A 12,336-nucleotide genomic window follows, 5' to 3' on the forward strand; every position below is an offset into this window, starting at 1 on the left:
TTTAAAGGGTGTCCTGATTTGATGAATAAAATTTAAAAAGGAACCCATCTGTCCCCAACGGACACTGGACCCACCCTTTCCCAGGGGTAAATGCAAGGGGGCACTGTGTAGGCATGGCCCCCCCCCCCCCCCCCCCCCGGGAATTATACTTCTGTGTGGTCCCGGCGGGTTCACTTGACCTGTTGTAAACTCTTACTTAAGCAAATTCTATAAACAAATTTGAGAATTCCTTACAGCGTGGAGGTCCGCTAATGTCATTTAAATGTATGGCAATGGGGGTTCCCGATTTTTGATGGCAGGAATCCCATTATGTCATTGGCACGGGATGGGAACAATCTCAACAGCAAATCCTGCCAGCGTAAATGCTGTTTTAGGACTCCCAATGGATTCTGTACCCCCTCCAGGCTCTCGCACCGCCCAAAAAATGGAGACAGAACCCCAGCATTTCTAGTGTGAAAATGAATGATCAGTTTTTGAGACCTGATACGTAAAGAATTTTAAATCAATAAATCTGTATGTTAATAAATCTGAGGCATGGGCAGTTTTTACTGTTGCAGATCTTAGAATCCTGAAAATTACTGCACCACTGCAGTGATTGAGTTAACAAAATGACGTCCCAAGAGGTTGGCTGGGACATTACTTAAGGGAAATCTATGCAATTATGCTTCTGTTTAAACTATTATCATATCCTGGCTCATAGGCAAATCAGTGAGTGTTTATATGATGCTGCCAGTTTGAAAAACGGACACCCAATGTGGAACCGGCTGCATACCGAATGTTTTGCAATATGCACATGCAATAGTGTAAATGCAGGTTTTACTTAGCAAGTTTAAAAATTAAGCATTATTGTTATTCTTTGTTGTTTCATTAAATTGCTTTTGAATATTGCAGTAAAAATGAGATAGGTACCAAGAGATTCCATATGCATATCTAAAGTATTATACATTGCCTTACAGTGCAGGTGGCTCTTGGCTAATCACAGATATGCGAAGAGGAGAAACCATATTTGAATCTGATCCCCACCTGCAAGTAAATATTCACTTGTATCAGTTATATTTTTCCCTTGTCTCTAATGTTACACCTGCATCAAAAAACATTTCTAAATTTGTGTATAAGCTGTTTAATTCAGAATTAGTATACAGTACCCTCTCTCCTTAAAATGGCAATTTTGCTTTATTTTTCAACTTGTTAATAAATCCGACTTCTGATAATAATTGTTCACGAGACAAATAGTAATATTCCTTTTTTAAATGGTAAATATGCTTTATTGACATTGGGCGAGATTCTCTGATCTACCAGCCGCATGTTTTTCGGCTGTGCGCCGTTCGCTGGCTGCAGGATTCTATCTTCCCGCCGATTGTCAATGTGGGAATTTCCCATTGTTACCACCCCACGTGGCTGCCAAACCCGTTGGTTGGGATGCGCTGCTGGCGTGAAAATTGAATCGCAACGACCGTAGACCTTTGGCCATTGTCTTTGTTTTGACTTATTTCACACCTACAGCAGCAAGCTCGCCACCACCCACTCCTTCTGACCAAGTACCTATACTGGCACGGTTCAGATAGAAGAATGTGAGAATCACAGGAAGTAGCCTGTGTTCATTATTTTGAGATGCAGTATGTTGGATCCCAGCAACAATCATAAATTTTTGCTTTCAACATTAGGATTTTTAAAAATGACTATGAACACAACCAGATGATTCACTAAATTACTGAAAGGATCTTGTATGAAATTTGGCCCGGAAATTTTCGGCCATTCATTCCAGTGGGATCGTCTGACCCTGCTGACAGCGCACCACCGCCACGATTTTTCTCGTGGTGAGGGGTGCACTCAATGGGGTGCATTCAACAGGAAACCCCGTTGACAACGGAAGAACTAGAAGATCCTGCAGAGGGTTGCTTGGTAAATCCAGCCCCTGATAGGCAGCACAGTAGCACAGTGGTTAGCACTGTGGCTTCACTGCACCTGGGTCCCAGATTCGATTCCCGGCTGGGTCACTATCTGCCCGGAATCTGCACATTCTCCCCGTGTCTGCGTGGATTTCCTCCGGGTGCTCCGGTTTCCTCCCATTAGTCCCGAAAGACGTGCTGTTAGGTGAATTGGATATTCTGAATTCTCCCTCAGTGTACCCGAACAGACACTGGAATGTGGTGACTAGGGGCTTTTCACAGTAATTTCATTGCAATGTAAACCTACTTGGGACTATAAAGATTATTATTATTAATAATATTTTTTTCCTTTGGTCGAACTGTGTTTTCACAGAACTTTATAATCTGACCTTAATTTGGATAAAATGTTCACTTTTATGGAGATAGCAATTTTTAAGTAAAATACATTAATGAGCAACAGATTTAATATGCAGGCAATATTTTTTCAGGACCATTACTTTATAATGAATCACCATAATACAAAATACATTTGAAGTTTATGATTTCTATAACTAAAATGCAATGAGTAATCTGAAATTCATTTGTTGTGATTCATATGATCAGAAACATATTTTACTGCTTAATTTGTTTTTACTTCCTTTTTCCGCCCCTCTCCTTTTAGGAAAGAGTGGACAAAGGCATAGAAACTGATGGCTCAAACCTGAGTGGTGTGAGTGCAAAATGTGCTTGGGTGGATCTAAGCCGTCCACCAGAGGATGAAGAAGATAGCAGGAGTATTTATCTTGAGATGCATCCAAGACGTTTGTCAGATAAAGGTAATGCTTGTGATAGCATTGGGGTGTGGCAGCTTAAGCTGCAGTTGCCAAAGATGGAATGATGAAAATCAAAATGCTTGAGAGACCAGAGGAGTGCAAAGAAGGTTTTGGGCTGGAGGAAGTTGCAGCGCTTGGGAGGGATTTGGAAGTGAGGGTTAGAATTTTAAAATTGTGGTATTTCTGTTGCTCAGCGAGCACAGGAGTGATGGGTGAACCGGATTTGATGTGAGTTAAGCTAAGGGCAGCAGAGTTTTTGATCAGCTGAAGAGCTACTATTGTAACCAGAAATGCTCCACTGTGACCCCCCCCCATCACCAGCAAGGACAAAGCTTGAATACAGAATCATAAGATTACAGCCCACGTAGATGTATTCCACTACCACCCTCTCCCCACCACACCCTTCCACCATCTCCCAGAGAGCACTTCAAAGTATTGTACACTGGGCATAACAATTTAATTCTGCAAAGCCAACACCCTGAACTTCTCAATGCCTGTGCAAGAAACCACATCGGAACAAATCCCAAAGTTGCCAATTGACAACTTCGTATTGGCATCACTTGAAAGCATCACTTAAAAGATGACAAGACCCAAGATAGTGACAGAACAGTGTTGCTGCCTAGCATAAAACAGCCTCAAATAAAAATGTGACAACCACAAAATACCACTCTGACTTAAAGATAGAAGCCAGTATACTATGAAAGCTCTGTGTCAGCCATCCAGGCTATGCAGCACAATTCTAAAATGCAACAGCAAAGAGGAAATACAAGCTTACACTTCATTGCTTTTATCATCAAAGCAGCAACCCAGTTGGTTGTTTACTTAATCAACTGGGATAAAGCCATCAGAATTGACGACTGGGACTGCTGCAATAATATCTATCTTTAGCATTTTAGAAGTTGTGAAGCTGCTTTATGGAGAGGAAGTTAAGTCGCTGAATGACTCGGTTCAATGCAGTGGAGGCCCATGCTTTGATTCTCGCAGTGTCTTGATAAAGGACCGAGCGCATGCATCAACAAGCTGAACCTGCTTAATGTTTCCATACTCTTCCCTCTTACTATGACAGAATGGAAGTGTAATGTTTCTATTTTGCAGCCTGATTACTTCTCTCTCCTACATGCCAAAACTGCTCATCAATTCCTTTAACTTTCTTATTCAAAGAATTGAGATGCAGCATAACCATAGTAGATTAGGTTTTATCTAATTCTATACACAACATAATTTTGTGCAGTCAATGGTTAGAAACTAGTAATCTCTACTCTGGATGGTACTCCGGATCGGTAGAATTCCTACAGTCCAGAAGGAAGCCATACAGCCCATTGAGTCTGCACCAACCCTCTGAAAGAGTACCGATCCTAGGCCACTTCCCCGCCCTTGTAACCCCACCTAACCTGCACATCTTTGGACTGTGGGAGGAAACTGGAGCACCTGAAGGAAACCCATGCAGACACCGGGAGAACGTACAAACTCCACAGTCACCTAAGGTCAGAATCGAACCTGGGTCCCTGGTGCTGTGAGGCAGCAGTACTAACCACTGGGCCACCATGCTGCCAGGATCTCTGATGATCACTAGAAGCAGGATCTTTTCTCTAATTTCAGATACAGAGCAGATCAGAGAGGTCTTGCGTAGGGGTCTGGAAATGAACACCAAACCAGCCTTACCGCCAATCAGCTCCCAGAAACCACAACAACAGAATGGAATGAACCATGATCGAGCATCGTAAGTCTTTTTTACAACTTGCATGTATTTCTTTTAAGCAGTCCACAGTCAATAAAGATTGCATGAGTTTTTTGTGGGGAGGGAATGAATGTACTGCGTTGTTAAAATTGTTGAAACCTCCCATTTGACATTCCTCAATCCTAATTCTGCTTAGTTTTGTTTTCAAAGCTTTAGACCTTAGAATAAAAAAAATTGATGTTAAAATTCAATATGTACTATTCACAAAATTTACCAAAAACATAGAAAGATAAATCTTAGGAGTTAATATAACTAAAGCTGGTTTAATGGTAGAATAGATTATGCAAATTGCCCTGTAAATAAGAGAAACACGAGATGGGGAATGAAATCGAAATTCCATTTAAAACAGTTTTGATTTTCCTTTCTTATAGTATACACCATCTGTATATGCAATTCACAATTACATGAACTGTAAGAAGGGATTACTTTCATTTGAATTAGCACATAACGTTCAGTGTTATAAAAGGCTAACTGTGTTCTTGTTAGAGACAGCTGTGAGGCAGATGTTACAAGAATCCCTTCTTCAGCGACCTTATGAAGTCGAAACAGATTTTCCCAGGCTTCCATCTCCAGTTGTGATAATTTCAGATAAGAGATTCAGCACAAAAAATTCTGCTCCTGCGCTGCTTCTTCTGAGCAGTATTTAAACTATGAAATAGTAGAATAAGGTAAAACTGAAAAGCTCCAATAAGGGTTGTGATAAAATAATTGTCTGTGTTACACAGAGGAATTCTTATGGTGAAATTATTTCCCGAACAAAGTTGCTGCCTCACCTTTTTGATAGAGCATCATTGACAATTTATAATGACAAAGTTAGTGCATTGTAGGCTTAATTGCTCAATATGTTATATCTATACATGATGTTGTGGGATGTTAAAATGTGCGCTCATATTTTCTGTTCTCTTTGCAGAAAGCTGTTGATTTTCAAAAGATAACGTGTAAACAAAAGCTGTTCGAGAAACACAAGCTAATAGTACCTGAAAGAGAAAAGTCAGCATTGTGCTGTCTTCATAACTCATGCTCTTTCAGGTGCTGGTCAGGTCTGCTGTACACTTCTGGCATTTAAATCCTCAATCTTGTACGCAACTTGGATAAGATGCTTCTTTGAAGGGAAGAGTGTAAATATCAGCAAGTAAATTAATCTTTGGTGGATATCCTGCTAGCCACTTCTCATTACATTGTTAGCTTCGGGATGTTTGTTCTGAATCTAAATTTCAAAAGGTGTCTTCATTTAACGGACTTGAGGGATTCAATCAATCCATGGTCACTCAAGGTTATGCACATTGTTGGATTAATTTCTACTTAGGCCTTATTCCACTAGAGGTTTAATGGGTTAAACTGTGTGAACAGAGAATTTTACTGTTACAAGGGTGGTTGTTTATTCAGTTATATAGCCCATTTAATTAGGGCAAAGGATATGTTTCCACTGTATCTTGAATTTCCATTTATACAGTACCTTTCACAGCATCCAGCTGTCCCAAAGCACTTCAAAGCTAAGAAGCATTTTTTGAAGTGTACCTGCTGTTGTAATATATGGAAACATGCAGCTACTTTGCCTTCAGCAAAGTCCCACAAATAAATAATCATGGCCAGATAATCTATTCTATTGATAATTGCTGATAAATGTTGGCCAGGACACTGGAAGAAATTCAGATTGTGCCATGTGATGTTTTACATCCACATGAGAGGTGTGGGATAGGATATAGACAGCAGAATTTGAATGAGCTGGTCTACAAAGGTGGAGGATGGGTGGCTGATCAGGAGAACATAGCAATTGTTGACTCTGGAGGTGGCAAAGGCATGGTTTAGGGGTTTCAACAGCAGATGGATTGAGATTGCTGCAGAAACTGGTATTGTGCATGTCGAAGTTAGTAGATTTTCTGACGGAGAGACTTTGGGCGGAATTTACTGGCTGTTTACGCCGGTGGGATATTCTGGTCCCACCGACAGATCACCCCCGCCTCAGGTTTCTGGGCAACAAGTCGTGCATTCAATGGGAAATTCCCTTGACAACGGTGGCACCAGAAAATCCCACTGGCGGACCACCTCCACCGCTGAAAAACACATGGTGGGTTGTTCGGTAAATCCCGCCCTATTGTTTGGAATCTCTGCTCAGGTTTGCAGAGCATGCCTCTAATGCTAACAGTCTCATTTAACTTGTGGCATCAGCGGGCAGCACGGTGGGTAGCACTGCTGCCTCACAGCGCCGAGGTCCCAGGTTTGATCCCGGCTCTGGGTCACTGTCCATGCGGAGTTTGAACATTCTCCCCGTCTTTGCGTGGGTTTCACCCCCACAACCCAAAGATGTGCAGGCTAGGCAGATTGGCCACGCTAAATTGCCCTTAATTGGAAAAAATGAATTGCGTACTCTAAATTTTTTTTTTTAAATTTGGGGCATCAGCTGGGGAGGAGAATGGATCCACAGTCATTATTGAGGTAGCTGAAAATAATGGTTACAAATGTTCCCAATGTTTAGATGAATGAGCTTGTGGCGCATCTTTTGCTCATCTTTGTATGTTGAGTAGTCTAACAGCACAGAGTCAGTGAAGTAGTTGAGAGCGATGGTGGGGAGATGGCGGAGGGCATGTTTTGACTGTCTCGATCTTTCTGCAGATTTTGACCCTGCCGATCAAGGAAAGAAAAGAAACCAATTGTATTTGTGTGGCATGTTTCGCCATCTCAAGACATCCCATTACACTTTTGGTGTAATCCAAGTGGCAAATTTTGCAGTGTAGTCACAATTCTAATGTAGAATACCGTAGTTGGTAATTTATGCAAAGCAAGTCCCGCTAACATAGAACACACAGTGCAGAAGGGGGCCATTCGGCCCATCGAGTCTGCACCGACCCACTGAAGCCCTCACTTCCACCCTATCCCCACAACCCAATAACCCCTCCTAACCTTTTTGGACGCTAAGGGCAATTTAGCATGGCCAATCCACCTAACCTGCACGTCTTTGGACTGTGGGAGGAAACCGGAGCACCCGGAGGAAACCCACGCAGACACGGGAAGAATGTGCAGACTCCGCACAGACAGTGACCCAAGCCGGAATTGAACCTGGGACCCTGGCGCTGTGAAGCCACTTGTGCTACCGCACTGCCCAAACAGCAAAGCTATAATTGTTCAGATAATTTTTGATTTTGGTTGAGGGATAAACGTTTGATAGGACACAAAGAACTCCCCTGATCTTCCTCTTAAAGTACTTAGGATATTTTCCAACCAAATGAGAGAGCAGATGGGGCTCACTTCATTGCCCCATCTAACAGACACAGAGCTTGAACCCATGACCTTGTGACTCGGCTAAGTGTACTACAACTGAGTCACGACTGATGTCGTAAACCACGCAGTCTAATTTAATACCTCTACTCTTTTGGACTTGAGGAAATGAAGATGGGAGCCATGTGGAGAGTAAGGGGAAGACACAGACTGGGTGAGAGTCAGGATTTCATTGGTGACACAGGCATCAAAGATGAAAGTGAGAGAATGGGCCAGCACACCAGCCTCACAATTATCATGGTAAAAGGAGAACCAAAGGCAAGATAATTGAGCGTTTGAAAATGCAATTGCAAGTGACCAAGAAGTGTTGTTCCAGTGGACACAAAAGTGAGGAATTTGGCCATGGTTAGGGTCAGGAGGATCTGATCGTGAGTGAGGCAGGTGTGGGGATGAGCAAACTGATCGCAGCACAGTGGTGCAGGGGACCTTTCAAGTTGGGGGGGGGGGGTTAAAAAATAAATCATAGAATTCCTACAGTGCAGAAGGAGGCCATTTGGCGCATCAAATCTGCACCGACCCTCTGAAAGAGCATCCTATCCAGGCCCACTCACTTGCCCTATCCCAGTAACCCCACCTAACCTGCACATCTGTGAACACTAAGGAGAAATTTAACATGGCCAAGCCACCTAACCTGCACATTTATAGACTGGAAGGAAACCGGGAGCACCGGAGGAAACCCACGCAGACACTGGGAGAACGTGCAACTCCACACAGACCGTGACCCAAGACCAGAATTGAACCGGGTCCCTGGCGCTTTGAAGCAGCAGTGCAGAAAAAAATAAAGAGTGAGAAATAAGAGTATGCGAGAAAAAGATCACCTAAAGTGAGAGTGTGAGACTGGAGAATTAATAAGAAACTCGGAAATGGCAAAGGATTTGAACAAGTATTTTGTATGCACCATCACAGCAGAAGACACAGGCTGATTTCTCTGTTCTTGAGCCTAAGACCTCCCACCAGCGGAGAATCACTACTGAGTCACTAGCTGGCACTAGGAGTGGAGTCCGGTATGCAAGTCTCTCCCCTCTCCATGCTAATTTATGCATGGAGGAGAGCTCATTGGAATCCTGGTTTCCCTCTGATACCAAGGTCTGACAACAGCCCCCCCCACCCCCCCCCCCCGAAACCCTGCCGCCCATTGACAAGTTAGGGACATTGTCTCTCTCTCTTCCCCCCCCCCCCCCCCCCCCCCCCCCCCCCAGGCACACACGAGGGTGACCCCCCACCCCAGCAACTAAGTGGTTTCACTCCCTCTTTTTCACAGCAGAAAGCACTCCGCTCCTTTCAATGTGATGAGGACCAGTCAATCATAGCAAGAGTGTCAATAAACATTGTAATTAGCATCAAATCAGGGTACTTAAATGCATTCAAGTCTGAAAGGAAAGATACATAAACAATCCACCAAGCACCTGTCTCTGGTGTAATAAACCTGTCAATCACTGACTAATGCAATGTATTGCTGTGAAATTGAATGCAAGATTTTCATTTCAAAGGCTGTCAACAGATTTGAAGCCCTTTGAAGTGTACTTGGCTTTTGAGGTAGCCTCCAACACTTGCAACAGATGCTATTTGAAAAACTTTTCTCTGAGGCAGCAGATGTTACGGAAGGGTAAATGAAAAATGCAGTGGGTTTTCACTATGCGGTATGGCAGCACAGTGGTTAGCACTGTTGCTTCACAGCGCTAGGGTCTCGGGTTCGATTCCCGGTTTGGGTCACTGTCTGTGTGGAGCCTGCATGTTCTCCCTATGCCTGCGTGGGTTTCCCTCCGGGTGCTCCGGTTTCCTCCCACAAGTCCCAAAAGACACGCTGTTAGGTCATTTGGACATTCTGAATTCTCCCTCCGTGTACCCGCCAGAATGTGGCGACTAGGGGCTTTTCAGAGTAACTTAATTGCAGTGTTAATGTAAGCCTACTTGTGATATTATTATACTGCCTGGACTCCCCTTCAGCTTTCAAGCAGGGGCGACTGATGCTGGGGGTGGGTGTTTATTGGGGAGGGTCTGATGGGGTGTTTTGGGGGGGGGGGGGGGGGGGGGGGGGGGGGGGGGGGGGGGGGGGGGGGGGGGGGGGGGGGGGGGGGGGGGGGGAGGGTGTGGAGGGATCAGGTCCGCCCTCATGCATGCATGCTGTTTGGGGGGGTGGGACAGGTTATTCCCATCGTTGGAGGTGGGAAGAATGCCCCTAACCGTCAGCAGGGGTTGGGGGTGGGTGGGATTTGCCGTGGGTGGGATTTGCCTTGTGTGGGGGAGGGGGTGCTTCTGATAAACTTTTGGGGTGCACCTCATATATGTACTGACCCCCTTTATCCGGGGTGGGGGTTGAATCAGGCTTCCGGCCAATTAATCAAATTGAAATTGGAGGCAAATTGGTGGATGGCATCCTCCAGCCAGCGTGGGGCTGGTAGCATACTGAGGCCACCGGATGGGCATTGCAATATCGTAATGGGTTTTCCGCCAATTTTTTTGGGGGGCACTCAGTTGTCTGTCCGATCGAGATTCCCGGTCACGGCGGTATGGAATGGAGAATACGGCTGCAAAAAGCATCCAAAGAATAGTTGAAAATCAAGAGGCAAAAGGGAGAGAGGAATTTAGAACAATCATTATCATTGGAGAAAACGTAATGGGAAAACTAATGGGACTTGAGGCTGACAGGAGTCCAGGACCTGATAACCTGCATCAGGTGTTAAAAGAAGCTGCTGCATGGATACTGGATGCATTGTTTGTAAACTTCCAAAATCGCTTCGATTCTGGGAAGGTCCCAGGAGATTAGAAAACCCACAAATCATTGCATCCCTACAGTTCAGAAGGAGGCCTTTCAGCCTATCAAGTCTGCACCGACTCTCTGAAAGAGCACCCTACCTAGGCCCACTTCCCCGTAGCCTGCACATTTTTAGACTCTGAAGGACAATTTAGCATGGCCAATCCACCTAATCTGCTCATCATTGGATTGTGAGTGGAAACCGGAGGACCGAGAGGAAACCCACACGGCCACAGAGAATGTGAAAACTTCACACAGCCACCCAAGGTTAGAATTGAACTTGGGTCCCTGCTTGGAGGCAGCAGTGCTAACCACTCTGCCACCATGTAACACCTCTATCAATAAAGGAGGGAGATAGAAAGTAGGATTTGCCATTGGGAAATATAAAACATATTTTGTGAAGCAGAAATCATCTTTGACAAATTTATTAGCATTATTTGAATGTGTAATAAGTAGGGTGTATAAACGGGAACCAGTGGATGTAGTGAATTTGGATTTCCAAAAAGACACTTGATAAGGTCTCACGTGAAAAGGGCCCTGGAAAGTACTGAAGATCAAAAGGACTTTGGAGTGCATATCACAGATCCCTGAAGATGGCAGGGCAGGCAGATAAGTTGATTGGGAAGGAATATGGTATACTTCCTTTTATTAGCCGAGTCATAGAATCTGGGGGAAAACTCTGCTGGTTGGAGTCTACCTGGCACAAAAGAAGATGGTTGTGGTGATTGGAGGTCTATCATCTCAGTTCCACGACATTACTGCAGGAGTGTCTCAGGGTGGTGTTCTAGGCCCAACCATCTTCAGCTGCTTCATCAATGACCACCCTTCTATCATAAGATCAGAAGTGGGGATGTTTGCGGATGACTGCACAATGTTCAGCACCATTGACGACTCCTCAGATAATGAAGCAGTCCATGTCCAAATGCAGCAAGACCTGGACAATATCCTGGCTTGGGCTGACAACTGGCAAGTTACATTTATGCCACATAAGTGCCAGGCAATGACCATCTCCTACAAGAGAGGATCTAACCACTGCCCCTTGACATTCAATGGCATTACCATCGGTGAATCCCCCACAATCAACATCCTGGGGGTTACCATTGGTCAGAAACTGAACTGGACTAGTCATATTAATACTGTGGCTACCAGGGCAGGTCAAAGGCTAGGAATCCTACAGCGAGTAACTCACCTCCTGACCCCCCCCATCTCCCCCCCCCCCACACACACACACACACACACACAAGAAACTCGACACCATCCATGACAAAGCAGCCCACTTGATTGCTCCCCCTTCCGCAAACATTCAACGAACAGTGGCAAACATGTATACCATCTACAAGATGCACTGCAGTAACTCACCAAGGTTCCTCCGACAGCACCTTCAATACCCACAACCACTACCATCTAGAAGGACAAGAGCAGCAGCTACCTCGGAACCTCACCACCCTGACTTGGAAATATATTGCCGTTCTTTCAATGTCACTGGGGCAACATCCTAGAACTCCCTCCCTAACAGCACTGTGGGTGTACCTACACCTCAAGTACTACAGTGGTTCAAGAAGGCAACTCCCCTCCATCTGATGGGAAACAAGGGATGGGCAATAAATGCTGGTCTAACCAGCGACGCCCACATCACGTAACGGAATTTTAAAAAAACATTGGAAGAGATTTAGTAGGATGATAACTGGAGTGGAATGGCGTTGCTTATGAGGGGAGACTACAGAATTTGAACATTTTTCACCAGGTTAAGCGATCTGATGGATATTTGCAATTATGTACGATTTTAAAGTAAATGGGTGAAAAAATTATCTCCAATGGTTAGAGTTGATAATTAATGGGTAGTTTAAGATCATCACCAAATATAAA

The 12,336-nt window shown here is 44.4% G+C and overlaps 1 protein-coding gene across 2 annotated transcripts in view; it reads left to right on the top strand.

Moving 5' to 3' along the window:
• Positions 1–12,336, top strand: part of sufu (suppressor of fused homolog (Drosophila)) — a 174,358-nt gene that overhangs the window by 100,692 nt on the left and 61,330 nt on the right. For both annotated transcript variants that reach the window (XM_072479578.1, XM_072479577.1), the window contains exons 6-8: positions 957–1,029; positions 2,551–2,704; positions 4,301–4,421. In XM_072479578.1, coding sequence (XP_072335679.1) covers positions 957–1,029; positions 2,551–2,704; positions 4,301–4,421 — 348 coding nt within the window. The remainder of the gene's footprint in view (positions 1–956; positions 1,030–2,550; positions 2,705–4,300; positions 4,422–12,336) is intronic.

This window comes from Scyliorhinus torazame, chromosome 16 (genome assembly GCF_047496885.1).
Source record: "Scyliorhinus torazame isolate Kashiwa2021f chromosome 16, sScyTor2.1, whole genome shotgun sequence".
NCBI lineage: Eukaryota > Metazoa > Chordata > Chondrichthyes > Carcharhiniformes > Scyliorhinidae > Scyliorhinus > Scyliorhinus torazame.